At 28.1% G+C, this 15,622-nt stretch overlaps 2 protein-coding genes across 5 annotated transcripts in view; one reads left to right on the forward strand and one right to left on the reverse strand.

Annotated features, from left to right (window-relative positions):
• LOC126896731 (uncharacterized) overlaps positions 1-15,622 on the forward strand; it is a 395,864-nt gene that overhangs the window by 101,037 nt on the left and 279,205 nt on the right. The gene's annotated exons all lie outside the window — the stretch shown is intronic.
• Positions 1-15,622, reverse strand: part of LOC126896735 (uncharacterized) — a 23,364-nt gene that overhangs the window by 3,234 nt on the left and 4,508 nt on the right. For 2 of the 3 annotated variants that reach the window (XM_050669776.1, XM_050669777.1), the window contains 4 exons: positions 12,864-12,896; positions 10,230-10,262; positions 9,343-9,573; positions 7,519-7,665 (listed from right to left, as the gene is read on the reverse strand). In XM_050669776.1, coding sequence (XP_050525733.1) covers positions 7,519-7,665; positions 9,343-9,573; positions 10,230-10,262; positions 12,864-12,896 — 444 coding nt within the window. Of the gene's footprint in view, positions 1-2,068; positions 2,109-7,518; positions 7,666-9,342; positions 9,574-10,229; positions 10,263-12,863; positions 12,897-15,622 lie in introns of all 3 variants that reach the window. The other variant, XM_050669779.1, reaches the window with a different exon arrangement.

Here is a 15,622-nt window from a genome sequence, read left to right on the forward strand (position 1 = left end):
TCAAAAGATCACAAATCGTATCTAGCCAAAGACATTACCCTTAAAAATTGAAAAAAATTCCCTCGTCCCCCGTAAATGGGAGAAACCTCCGAAAAAATTACAAATTTAAAAATGGCTAATTTTCGAAATTTATTCAATTTTTTTTACTAAAAACATCCGTAACTTTTTAAAAATAAATATATCAATATAATTCTTTTTTTTATAGATGCATGATGTCATTACCTATCATTTGAAATATTTTTTTTATAAATCTGACTTTTTACCTGCCCACAGAGGGGATTTAAAATGACAACTTTTTTACAAAAAATTAATTTTTTCAACTTAACTTTTGAAAGTGTTCCATAAGGTCTGACACTTTTATATATATCTTAAATTAAAGCTAATGTAATATTATTTATCATGAAAAAAAAAAATTTTGACTTTATTTTATCTTCAGGGTGAAATAGGCTACCGAATGCTATTTTTGTGTGAAAATTTTCGATTTTGTATTTTACATTTTTAACTTTATTATGCTATAACTTTTTGAAAAAAGTATGGATCAGTACAATTTTTTTATGAGAAGTAGTATTTATATAGATCTTTCATTTGACATACTTTTTTTTTAAATCCAACCATTTTCCTAAATACGGGGGAGATTCAAAACATAAAAATGCATATAGAGAGTAGAACTTTTTCAACTTAACTTTTGAAAGTGTTCCGGAAAGTTTGACATTTTTATATATATCTTAAATTAAAGCTAATGTAATATACTTTATAATGGTAAAAAAAAATTTCGGACTTTATTTTATCTTCATGGTGAAAACAGACATTAAACTTAATAAAAAAAATACGATTTTTGTAAAAAAATTCTTTTTTATATTTTTAACTTTATAATGCTATAACTTCTCGAAAGATGTATGGATCAATATAATTCTTTTTTTTGTAGATGCATGATGTCTTTACCTATCATTTGGTATATTTTTTTTATAAATCTGACTTTTTACCTGCCTACAGGGGGGGATTCAAAATGACAACTTTTTCACAAAAAATTGACTTTTTCAACTTAAATTTTGAAAGTGTTCCGGAAAGTCTGACACTTTTATATATATCTTAAATTAAAGCTAATGTAATATACTTTATCATGGAAAAAAAAAATTTCGGACTTTATTTTATCTTCAAGGTGAAAATGGCTACCAAATGCTATTATTGTGTGAAAATTCTCAATTTTATTTTTTACATTTTTAACTTTATAATGCTATAACTTATTGAAAAGTGTATTGATCAATATAATTTTTTTATGGGAAATACTACTTTTTAATAAACACTGTTTCGTTCGACATACTTTATCTTAATCGAGATATTAATAAGGAACTAGCAGTTTATGAAGCTTTTGGAATAACCACCAATTTTTTAAAATTAAACACTATCTAAAGATTTGCATCGAAGCGTTTTTTTTTTTGATAGTGATTTTAATCACTGTGATATCATTANCACTATCTAAAGATTTGCATCGAAGCGTTTTTTTTTTTGATAGTGATTTTAATCACTGTCAGATATCATTATACTTGATCCAATTATGCCACGTCACCACTGCGCCGTGACCCCCCTGTGCTGGGTTTTTTATATTATTACTTATTACATATAAAATAATAATTAAAAGAAAAAAAAATTTGTTTTCAAATTATTACCGATTTGATTTTCAATATGTTAAAAATAATCAGTCCAAATTTTCATTTTTAACCTATTTTTTTGGTTCTTTAAAGTTGATAAAAAATTTTTGATAACGATTTGTGAAAGTTTATAGTAAAAAAAATTGAATATATTACCATAACTTTTAGCTCAATTACAAGTTTAAAATTAACATCTAGGCCAGTCAACAAAGGAAAAATTTCTTAAAAAATTCCCAACCAAATTTTGTTNTGGCAGAAAAAATTCTCAACCAAATTTTTTTTTTCTTAAGTTGAATTAAGATATGTATGATATAACATACTAATAGTCCCCATTGATTGGAATTGAGCTTTTTTTTACAGCCTCGCAAAAGTTCCAAAATATGAGCTTTTTAATTTTCTCAAACAAAAATTTAACTTACAAAAAAAAGTTTCGTACCAAAAGTTGTTTAAAAGACAATTCTAAATAAAAAATATATCTTATATTTTTTCATTTAAACAAATATTTTTCGAGTTACATTACATTTAATATGAGTACTAAAATTTATTTTCAATTTTTTTCATTTTACGGTTNAATATGAGTACTAAAATTTATTTTCAATTTTTTCATTTTACGGTTACTTTTAATCATGTTATACTTACATTAGACACAATGTTATGAATGCATATGTGTGTATGTGTGAGTTTATTTATTTATTGTATCAAAGTATAGTGTATAATAATATACAACCGATAGAGTAGGTAATTGATTTGACGCTATATTGTTTAAACTCAACTAAGCGCTAAATTGTACATTCCCAAACAACAATCATATTATGTCAATTGCCACTGGAGATCCTGGTAATCTTTTTTTTTTCTTTGCCATAATCCCAACTACTTGGGGTCGGCCACCCTTATCCTAAGCTTCCACTTGACACGACCTCCCACATCTTCTACATTCACATCAGCTGTCCTCATATCGTGTTCAATAACATCCCTCAATCTCTTTTTTGGTTTTCCTCTACCTCTTCTTCCTTCAAAATTCATTTCTGTAACTGTTCTTACAGCTTCCAATTCTTCTCTCCTCATAACATGACTAAACCATCTAAGTCTATTTTCTGTCATCTTATCCACGATTGACGTAACACCTATACTTCCTCTTATATGTTCGTTCCTTATCCTATCTTCTCTAGTCACTCCACTCATCCAACTAAACATTCTCATCTCTGCTCTACTTTCTTATCAACCGCCCAACACAATGAACCATACATCATAGCTGGTCTCACAATTTCATACTAAATTTAAAAACTATAATTAGTATTTATTCGTATATTATATTTTAAAATCAAAGAACTACTAATCAGGATATAATTAAAGAAATAAGAGTTCATGTTGCTTTTAAAATATTTCACCAATNTGATGTTGCTTTTAGAATAATGCATCAATTTCTCTAAATGAAACACTATCTACAGATTTGCATCGAAGCGTTTCTTATGATAGTGATTTTAATCACTGTCAGATATCATCTATACTTGTCCCATCTATGCCTCGTCCACACTGTGCTACCGTTTTTTATAAAAGGTTTTAATCAATCGACCAATTTTAATGCGATGGGTGGGCTTGTTTTTTTTCATCACAAAGTTTGGTGACACGAGGAGAGATATTTGATAAAGCTACTCTCAATTCATTGCTGACATCCATTCTCCTCGGTACTTAGACTTCATTGATGCTAGGGCGGAAAAGCCTGTTTCACACAAATACGTAGTAGCAAATAGGATTAGTATTTTAATGTCTTTTTCAAACAATATCGGGCAGTCTTCTTTTACACTTACCCAGAATCTTGTTAGTGAGTTGTCTTGTTCAAATGTAGCTTTCAAAAACTCATCACATTGAGGATCAACGAGCTGTTCTTGTTCTGCCAAACTCAACGAACAACATTCCTTCAGCGGTTGAAATGGTTGTTTTACCCAAAGAAATGGTTGCAGATCTTCATAAAAGTATTCTTTAAATTTTTCTTTTAAAGTTGACAGATGATTTACAAAACATGTTGTTAGTTCTTGAGGAATCTCCTCACGCTCAACTTCTTGTACCATATTCAATAACGTTGGAAAAACGGTTAAGTCCGTGGTTTTCAAAACAGCCTCCCACAGTGACAACTTTTTAATGAAGCCTTGTATCTTTTCTTCCCAAATAAGAATATTGGCTTTTTCTTTTTGTAGAGATTTATTCAACACATTAATTTTTGAAAAAATATCCATAAGGTAAGCTAGCTTCAAAAGGAACTTCGTATCGCAGAACAACTCTGCTGAAGGTTTTTTACAATCTTTTAATAACATAAATACTTCATTTCTAAGTTAAAATATTCTATTTAAGACATTTCCTCGAGATAGCCACCGAGCTTCGGTGTGAAATAGCAGTGCTGTATGCTTCGAGCCCATTTCTTCACACAAAACTTTAAACAACCTTGACTGTAGTGGCTGTGCTTTTATTATTAATTGACTGTTTGAACGACAGTTTGAAGAATTTCATTTAGGCTGGGGCACTAAATCTTTTGAAGCTAGAGCCTCTCTATGAATGATGCAATGGGTCCATTTGATGTTTGGGGCAACAGCTTTAACCAAACCTTGAAGACCATTGTACTGGCCTGCCATAGCCCTGGCTCCATCCTTGCACAAACCAACGCATTTCTTCCATTGCAAATCATGTTGTTTAAAAAAATTGTCAATAATATCAAAAATACACTTTCCAGTGGCATTGGTGGTTAAGGACTCACAAAAAGTATTTCTTCTCTTATATCCTTATCATCAATAAATCTAACATAAGCCAATAAATAAGATTGCCTGTTTATTAGTCGCTTCATTGACTTCTTAATTTTGTAGATTTTTTCATAATTAAACGTACTAAAAATAACAAGTAGAAATAATATCAGAATAATATAAAATAAATAAACAGAACTTATTCACACAGACGCACTCACACGCACAAGGTACCAAACACGATATCAAACTGTCAACATTATAATACCGCAGCCTTGTCATAGTTAAACGCATAGAACTGTGTATTTCTAAAAATAGAATGACGGCCAATAGTGATTTATCGATAAAACAACAAATCTTTTATAGATAATGGGTCGTGTTGATTGTTGCTGCCTGTATGTGATGTATAAATATACTGAATTGTATATAATACAGAACGCGATTATTATTACGGAAATTTCACAAATCTTTTTCTGCCCTACCAATACAATGTTGATTTTTAAAATTTTTTGCGCCCCACACTTTGAGAACCTCTTAATTAAATAATCATGATAAGGTGTTGTGATTTGTTTGTGCGCTTGCGAGATAGTCAGCTATGTACTACTTCAGACCGGTTCATGGACGCCATTTTTGTGTACATTCACCCCACTCCTTTCCTATCTTGAATGTTATTTGCACTGCTCACCGCATACATTGTCGTCTTATGATTCAAATTGTTCTTAGTAATTTCCGGCACTGGGTATTTAATTTTTTTTGACCCCTACTCTAAAGGCTAGCCGTGTTGTCGCCAACGGACCGCCGGGTCAAACGCCGAATGTTTTGTCGGGGAATAGCCTTAGGCGGAACTGGTCATAGTATTTCCGTCCGTAGCGTGAGTTTTTTTTTTTTGTTGTGTGCGCTACAACTATTTTGTGTCATATTTTGTTATCGTGAGTGACTGCTGTTTATTTATAATGTAAATTTTTTTATTGGCGTCGGCTGAACCTATCTCCGGTTTCTTTGGCCCTTCGGGGCTGCTAATGTATATACTTTTATAATGTTTTGAGCCAGAATTTATTTTTTTTTATTAGTGCGCTGTGCCATAAGCACGTATAGCGAGTTTTTTTATATTAAATTTTTTGTAGGTGTCCCTATTCATTTTTTTTATATTTATATGTGGTGTCGTAGTGCATTTTATTACGCAATATCCCAACGTCTAGCAAGCTAAGTCCAACTGTCTAAAACCAGTCGCTTACTTGGGACGTATACCCGCCGTGCTTAGCAGCAATGCCGCGATTAATAGCCGATGGGTACCCGAAGACGTTCATCGTATTATCTCATTGTAAAAGTTTAGGTGTAACTAGTATTTTTTTTATTAATATCTGTTTTTTTTTATTTCTTTCTGTTCCCCATTAATTTGTAGACGAGGTTTTTTGACCGTTCGGTTTTTTGCCTCGTAGTAACTTAATTTTTTTTTTGTTTTTTTTTTAATAAAGTCCCCTTAATGTACTTTAACTATCATCTTATTTTTTTTTTTGCGTGTTCCATCTTCAATGGACTCGTGTATTTTTTTATCATTTTTCCTTTCAAAAATCAACTCCCCTTAGTTTATAATGTATTGGCAACGGCCTTGTTTAAGGTCATCTCTCATTATTATGGTTATGTGACAACTGTCAGGAGGTTTTGGTGTACATCTACTATCAACGACTCAACGGACATCAACTTTAATCTTTATTAATTTTATATTTATTTGTTTTTTATCTTAAATTGCTTTTAATTTACAATGTTTAATTTTTTTTTTAATCTTACAGTGGTCCGACAATACAGTGTCTTGCCCAGCGAGTTGGCGACCCTTTCTTTTCAATGCGCCATGAAAGTTACAAATTTTTCGTTGCGGTCAATTAGTTTGATTTTTTATTTATATTTGTAACCTTTCACAATATTAAAAATAATAAAGTATTGGTCGATAAAAATGTTTGAACTAGTATATCGTAGGTAATTAAGAATTGAAAATAAAGAATGGGGGTGAAGCGCGAGTTTATTTTTATTAATATCTAAGTACTTTTAAACCACTCTTCTTTTCCTAACACAATGTAAAATTTTTTATGTCTTTTAGAATCATTGTTCAAAAGTATTTATCACTCACATTTGTCAGTTATTTTCTTTGGTAGATTATTTTCTAATTTTCAGTTAGTTAAACATGTAAATTACCATTTAACAAATGTAAGTAAATACAATTTAAAGGAGGAAAAAGATTATCAAATCACCATGTCTTAAAGGAAAGTTTTCTGAGTTACATCTTTTTAAATTAAATAGAAGATTGAATTTTATGGTATAATTCCAGAACATATGATACATACTGTAACACAGTGTAACATTAATAAATATTAATTGTATTTTTTATCATTATTGTTCGGTATTGATTAATGAAAAAATAAAACTGTAATATCCAAAGCTGGAGAAAACTTAAATAATAAGTTAAGGTTAATTTACGTAAAAATTTTTAGGATAATTGAGATATTTAGGTTTTATGTTAACTTATTTCTCATGTGTTCAATGTTAATGAAATATCGTCAATTAAACTTTTAACCTTATTTATAAAAAAAAAAAAAAAAAAAATAACGGATTAACTTTAACTTTTAACTCGTAAACTATTTTAATTTATCTTAACTTTAACAAGTTAAAAAACATCAGTTACTTGCCCAGCTTTGGTGATAACTGTTAGAAATTATGGTACAACATAAGTAATGTAATAACATAAATACTCTCTATTCATGTTTAGGTCTATTTGACAGTTATAACATATTATAAATAATGAATATCATTTAATAATATTTCTTTTGAACTTAGTATTATAAACAGTCATAATTATATAAAGCTTCATTTTCGTTAAAATTAAATTATATATTAAGTACTATTGTATATTTCTTTATTCATAGATTAATAAAATATCGAGATAACAAAACATGTATGCTAGATGACGTTTACATAACTATTTGAAGAATCATCTAGATAACATAAAACAAAATATTATTTTTATCCTATTAAAAATTTAGATTCCCAAGACTGCTACTGAAATTTAATTTAATAATTTTTATAATTCTAAATTGAGGATATTCTAATAAATATTTATGAATAGATTTAAAATAGAACATTACCTGTGTGTTCTTCTGCGTTACATTTCTTTATTGGACAATTATAAGTTTTTGTCTTTAGTAAACACTTTATACAATCTTCACAAAACTTATGTTTGCAATGAAACAATGTATCTACTGGCTTATCTTGATTACATTTTAGGCATTTCCCTTTAACGTGTATATAAGCATTAACCGTTTATTTTAATAAGAGACACAGTCCAATTTACAATAAATATAACTATGATTAATCTTACAATATGTTCATGAAAATTAATTCATTTTAATAACAGCAATATTATATAAATAAATTCTTCTAACGCGAAAATTTGAAAACTATTATGGTATCATTAAGAGATGGTAAAAATATTATAGTATTTTTAGGATACCTACCATATGAGTCCTCAAACCCAAACAGGATCGAATAGCGCGTCTTAATTATTATAATAAAGAAAATTTAGAACTCATCCTTAATATGGATGCAAATGCTTACAATACTATATGGGATCAACCTGAGAGGTTGAGGTGAGAAACTAATGGATTTACTTTTGACTAAAGATATAAATATACTGAATAGAAGTAATGACTTTTATAACCAGGAACAAGCAAGAAGTCATTGTGACATGCAACTTCTTAATATTTTCTTCTTAATAGCTAAGAAAGAGAGATACACCTGTTTTAATACATTTACGAATACTAATATATATTTATTACAGTTCTGAAGAAAGTAACTTAAGATGTGGACTGTATGTATGTGTTGAAATGCTGAAGACGTGAACGATGACAATAATCCATGACATAATACGTGACAAAGGTCCTCTACATGGATAGACAAGTACAAATCATATACGCTAATGTACCTTGTACGTCCGTCATATTACGGCACCAGCCAAGGCCCAACAGAATGTGCAAAACAATAAAAATATGGCGAACTATGGCCGATCAATAGCACCGCAAGCGGAGGCACTTGCTGTGTATATGAAAAAACGTAATTATTAAGGAACGATGATTGAATCTTAGAGACGAAAGACGTGTGTGTAGTGTATACGTAGAAAAAAAACTGTATACAAAAAACGATGGACGCTCGCTAAGGAAAGGACAATGGCCGAACGACGCGCGAACATGTTCAAACGGGTCATACACCAGCGCCACGGAAGACACGATGATGGGTATCAAATATTGTCACACTTGACACAACAGTCATTGATATTACGTTTTGCTCAAAGAGGTTAGTCCAGAAAAAAAAAAAGATAGAAAGTCTTCTCTGAACCTTCTCTTTTTGATCACAAGCACATACTTTCACTTTAGAAATAAACAAAGTTGAAACGGAGTACTATATAAATAATGCATACACCCAAAGAAAAACCTCAATTAATTTTGATAGAGGAATTTTATCAAGGGTTTATGATAATGTTTTATTAATACGAACAAAATAACTATTCTTATAAAAAATTACTGTTCAAGACAAGAAAAAAAATTATCATATTGATAAATATATCTAAGGTTCAATAGTAATGATATATTTATCAAATTGAACAATGAATTTATTATATAGATCGAGGTTTTTCTCTAGGTGTAATGCGACACGAAGGATTGCTAAAACTGATTATAGAAAGAAGTGTACAGGGGAAGAACTATAGAGGAAGACCAAGATTGGAATATATTCAACAGATAATAAAAGGCCAAGGATGCAACACATGTAGAAATGAAAAGGAAAGCGGATAATGAAAAACAATGGAAAATAGCTGCGAACCAATTCAACAATTGAAACCATCGAGAAAGAGAGAGAGAGAGCTTTAATACAAAATTTAAGCTATTATATTTATAAGTAAAAAATTGATTAGATACCTATGGGTAATTTTGATTGACAATTTTTTATTTCACATTGATTTATTACACATTGATTTTTTTCAGACTGATTTGTTTCACATCGATATATTTCCCACGCATCTATATAACACTCATATGCATTTATTCTGAATGTCCTTATACAGTCTATGCAAAACTTATGTTTACAATGAAAAAAATTTTCTACTGTCTTTTTTGTGCTATTACATTTTTCGCATAGATTCTTATCATCTAAATAAATTATTAAAAGTATTAATTATTAAAACAATCTATATTAACAATGCGACTTTAGAGAGTTCTCTTCCAATAATATTATATTAATTAATTAAGTGTTGTTGGACAAAATCATTTATGAAATTCCTGGCGGTATTAATAAAATAAAATTACGACCCTATTTAAGTTTTTTATTTTTCCAGTTTAATATTAGATATTTAACGTATCTATATATAATAAAAGTGTTGATTTGTTCATTTTTAAAAAGTTTAAGAAAATTTTTTTTTAAAAATGTTGAAAATTACCGATTATTAAAATTGTAATTTTTTGGGGGATTCCCCCCATTTACGGTAAACGGTAAACGTAGAATTTTATTTCAATTTTTGAGAGTAATGTCATCGACTAGATACATTTGTGATATTTTGATATATCGTTGAAAGAAATCAGTTTAGTGAGATTTAAGAAAAAGTGTTAACATACACAAAAAAAAACATAACAAGGAGATATAACGTTGTTAGAGCGGATACTACTAAATTTAAAAACAATTTTGAATCATATTTCAGTAGAAAATTTTATTTTATGATTGATTTTTTATACCTAATTAAATATTGTAATTATACAATGTTTTTTTTATTATTAAATTTTTATGTGAATGTAAAATACATTCAACTTACCTAACGTGACTCTCTTCATCGATGAGTTATCACCTAGAAAAAGATATACATGTAATAAAAATGAAAACAATTTTTTACTGTGTCTTTATACTCTTTAAAAAAAAGTTTGGATTTTGATAAATAAATTTGGTTTATATTGTTTTTGGAATTAGTAAAAACTAGACATAATAATTGCTTATAAAAATGTAAAACTGATAAATTCGTAATTCATAAAAACACAGCAAGGAGGATAACGTTGTTAGAGAGGTTATACTAGAATTCCAAAAATTATTTTGTTGAAATGAAAATGAAAATTTAGTATAATGATTTATTTTAAGTAAAACATTTGTAGTTCATGTTGAAATAGTATTATAAAATAGACTGTATGTGATGTACGAAACGTATTGTTTGAACGAAACGCTCAATAAAGATTTGCGGGTTAGTTTAAATTCATTTTTAGAGTCTCTAAAATCATGCGATGAGAAAGAAATAGGGAGTGGACTGTATATGCGATTGAGGATGGTACTTAGACTAGATTAAATTATAAGAATTAAAAAAAAGGGGTTATATATTAAAACTACAATAAATATAAAATATCATAATATTGAGTATTGGGGGGTCACTTAATACTAAAATGGACGACAAGGCAGCTCTGAACGAAATAGATAAAATATAATATAATTATTACAAACAATCAAGACTGAACTGTGTAACATACAATAGATGAATGATGAATGATGGCAGTGAGAAGTGGATAGTGTGAATACTTTACGTTAAAATGTTCAAGACTACAAGGGTAGTCGCCCAATATGTAAATATTTCAGATATGGACGGGGCAAACACTAAAGACAGGTACGACAGATCGAGGGATCCAAGCCACAACACAATGTGCAAAACATAACAATAAAATATATGGCGCACATACAAACGGAGACACTTGTTATGTCCACGAAAGACGCACAATGGCATAGACTGTTATAGCAATTATATAACCACAGCGAATCACAAGAGCCATTAATCCATTAAAACGACTATAAAATAAACTATTAATAAAAATAACTAACTTGTATTGTGTTAACTAACACATTTAGTTGTTATAAAATGAAAATAATTTTGTACTTTATAATTATACTCATTAAAAAAAAAAAGTTTTAATTTTGTTACAAATATGGGTTATTTTGATTTTAGGATAGTAAACAACTAGACACAATAGTTGCTTATAAAAACGTATAACTTTGATGAATCCGGAAGAAATAAAATTACTCCGAGGGGAATGATGTTGTAAGAGTGAATGTTATTAGAATTCAAAAACAGTTTTGTTGAAATTTAAATTAAACTTTAACATTTTGTGTAATCATTTATTTTATTGTTAAGTAAAACATTTGTAGTTCATGTTGAAAATATATCCTATTTTCGTAGTAATTGTCTATTTTACTATTACAGTATGATTTTGTTCTAATACTTTTGTTTAAAAAGTAATTAAATATTATTTTGAACTCTATCCTTTCAACAATTTATTGGCCCACTTATTGGTGTCTAAACAGAATTTTTTTAAATACATATCCGGTTTATCTCCAAATGACATCAGGTCACTGCGAGGTTTGTTTTGAATGATCTTTATTACCTTGTTAGCCAAATTTGACCGGATATAAAATAAAAGCCTATAAAATAAATATAGGTTCTTGCAAATTTTTGACGAATAATAAAAACACACCGAGGGAAATATAAAGTCGTTAAAGTGGATGTTACATAATTTAAAAAACTGTTTGAATCATAATTTTGTTGAAAATTTTTATTTTTAAGTATGACTTGTAACGAATATTTGATCACTTCAACCAATCCTGTTTATTAAAAATGTAGTAATGCTCGAATTTGTATATATTATAAAATCACACAATTAATTTATTATTTGGTCTGTAGATGCATTCGGTAGTGATTTTGGCTCGTAGTAAATCACAATCTGTTTTTTTTTTTTATTCTTATTGCATGTTATCTAACTTAATCATTTTGTAAATATAATTTCCTTCCAATCCACCTTGATAACGCGTACCAGTTATCATCCGTTATCAGATAAGGATCCGTATCCGCTCAGCATACATTGATTGTCAGCTGTTATCAACATAAAAATCGTGCGGCCGATTGGTCTTGTTTTTTTTAATAATGAATAACTGAAGTGAAAATCAATCACGTTCTGGCCGTTAAAAAGCGAGTTTTTTTGTTGTTGCTTGTGTTGTCAGAAAATACATCATGGCCGGTTAAATTCCAATTTTGGCCATGGTTCTCTCAATCATAAATGGAGACATTGTGACGGACTGCAAGTTGGACATTGCTTTCAATAAATAACGGTAACTGGTACAATAATCTCTTTGAACTTCAAGTCCACAATGAATGGTTTACATTACCTCGATGTTTCTAAAACCTTTTTCAAATCATCAATTTAATTATGTTTTTTGTTTTATTATGACTTATCTGTCAAAATTAAAACTATTGCTCTAAGAATCTGTAATCTTGATTATATTTTAAAAAATAATTCAAATCTATGTGTTATTTCAAACTTTGTTTGAGCGTTACAGAATGTTTTTTTATATCAAATTAAATTTTGTAATAATAAAAAGTTTTTTTTATTATTTGACTTTTAAGATACATTCTACTTACTTGACGTGGCTTTACTCATCGACATATAATGATCTAGAAAATTATAGACATGTATTAAATACAATTAACTCCTAAATTTTAAAACTTTAATATATAAATAATTTTGTAATGCTAGTTATACTCTTTCAAAAATATTTGTAATTTTGTTATATATATGGTGACAAACAGCCCCTTAATATTAAAGGGAAATTGCCTGTGACTGTGCGGCGATGTTGTCTATTTGTAGAAAACCAAAATAAGGAAATAAGAGGGGGTAAGAAAAAATAGGTACACCTTCTTATGAATGTGCAAAATACGGATCTATATATTACAGTTCTGCAAGTAATAAAACTCTTAAAAGTAAAGGGAAAAAGGGGATAACTTGCATACTAAAACAAGATGACTCTTATGACATGATAGAATAACAGAATGAAAATAAATTAATAATTTGAGGACATCGGAGAGAGTGGCAAAGTAAGTTATAATGAACGTAAGCTAATAATATACAAATTCAAAAAGACTATACAGAGAGCGAATAATAATTGTATGTATACGTATTATAAGAGGCGATAGACGTTTGTACTGTGTACGTACAAAACAAACTATGGCGCTTGCTGAGGAAGGGACGACGGCCGAACGTGGCACGAACACGTTCGAATCGGTCATACATGAGCGCCACAAAATGTGCGAGGACGGGTATCAACTATTGCCACATTCGACCCAACATATATATTTGGTCTTTATTGATCTAATATAATTAATAACTAAACACAATAAATGCTCATAAAAAAATAACCATTTTATATTATTAATTTTAATATTATACATTTTACAACACTATAAAATATGATTTTTTTATAATTAAATTTATCAAATGGCATTATATACAGAGTGATTTATTTATCATAACTCACTCAATTACTCACAGAATAAAAATACTTTTAAACTTTTTTTTTTTGGATACCTTTAGTCACATATTATTCTTTAATTATTAGCAATGTAATACTTTTTAAGTTCATATCTTATGTCTTGTACAGGTTTTTTTTAAACATATTTTGAATTTGATAAAAGGTTTTATTTTAATTTTAATTAAAATGTGATATTTAAATTTTTAAAATAACTTTACTCGTATTAGAAATTATAATTCATAGTTTCAAATTTTTGAGATAATATACAATTTATATTATACTTATATAATTTATGAAGGTTTATAAATACAGGTACATCATTTTTCTTTTGTAACTTCGCAGTTACGCAGAATTTATTGCCAATTATGACTATCGATAGATGTTCTGTATTTCTATTTGGTGTATTTGTAAATGTTAACTCACAACAATGTCCCTTACAATCAAACACATTAAGCACATGTGGTAATAAAGCTAAGTAAATATGTATGTTTTCATTTTAAAAAATTACGTTAACACCCTTATAAAATATTAGAAATGATTATAAAAAGTAATTACTTGCTGATAATTCAAGAAGTGTATGCAACTAAATGTAATCAAAAATTATTTTTTAAATATTGTATTTATTATGGGAGTAATCGAGTGGTTTTCCGATAAACTTATCACTTTTTGGTACCTCTTTCATCCGACATATTTTTTTTTAAATAAGATAGGGAGTTCAAAACTTGAAACATTCGTATAAAAAGTAATATGTTTTCAATTTAACCTTTGGAAATATTCCAAAAATACTACTATGAGCTTCAAACACATGCAAATTAAAACTTGTGTTACATATTATAAGTTAAAAAATATTGATATTTTTAAGGTCAATTTTTATATTTGTTTGGAAACAATAATTTCAATTTTAAATTCCTATAACTTGTTGAAAAATGTATGGATTATAATAATTATTTTTATGAGTAGTTCATAGATACTTTTTTTTAAAATCATTTCCCCTTATACAGAAAGGGCTCAAAACTTGAAATACATGTTTAAAAAGTAAAATTTAACTATAGAAAATATTTATGAAATACTCAGGACTTAAATCATATGTTAAATTAAATATTTTGCTATTTACTATAAGTTAAAAAAAAAATTGTCCCTAAACTTTATCTTCTGTAAACCCAAAGTTAAATAAAAAATTTTTGTACAAAAAATCACTATTTTTTTGTTGTCATAATTTTATATTTAAAATGATTATTTTGATTAATTTTTTTTACTAAAAAATATATTCCTATATGAGGGAGGGGGTTAGGGGTATTTAATCATTAAACCTATAAAAAAAAAAAAATTAACAAAAAACTTAAGGTTTAGTTATAAATTAATTTGATATAATTAAAAGTTTTTTTAACTTTTAATGTTAATTCTCTATGTATATTAAAAGAAAGAGGCTTCCTTTCCAAATTATGTTCTAGTTACCAATAAATAATGATAAATTGGAATAACGAATTAAAGGGAAATTCTATTTTAATTATGGCAGCAATTTGCACATAGAAGATAAGTTATCAGGACAAATTTTTTATTTTTAATACGCAAGATAAACTGAAAAAACTCAATAAGTACTTTTCATAAAATTGTTATTGAACCATTAAAAAATAACAGTTATTTGTGAATGATGATAAATAAAATGTGTTATATTTATTAAGTAAAATTAAAACTATATTAAAAATATTATTAATTTAAAAAACTAAAAAATATTAAACTCAAAGCCACAAAAAATTAATGAAAAGTCGCGGATACGTATTTCGGAAACAATGTTACCATTATCAACGCTAAACACATACTGACACCCCGACTAGAAAAAACTCCCTTATATACCCCTAGTGACCTTATCAC

Source organism: Daktulosphaira vitifoliae, unplaced genomic scaffold (genome assembly GCF_025091365.1).
Source record: "Daktulosphaira vitifoliae isolate Bord-2020 unplaced genomic scaffold, ASM2509136v1 Scaffold_1, whole genome shotgun sequence".
NCBI classification, from domain to species: domain Eukaryota; kingdom Metazoa; phylum Arthropoda; class Insecta; order Hemiptera; family Phylloxeridae; genus Daktulosphaira; species Daktulosphaira vitifoliae.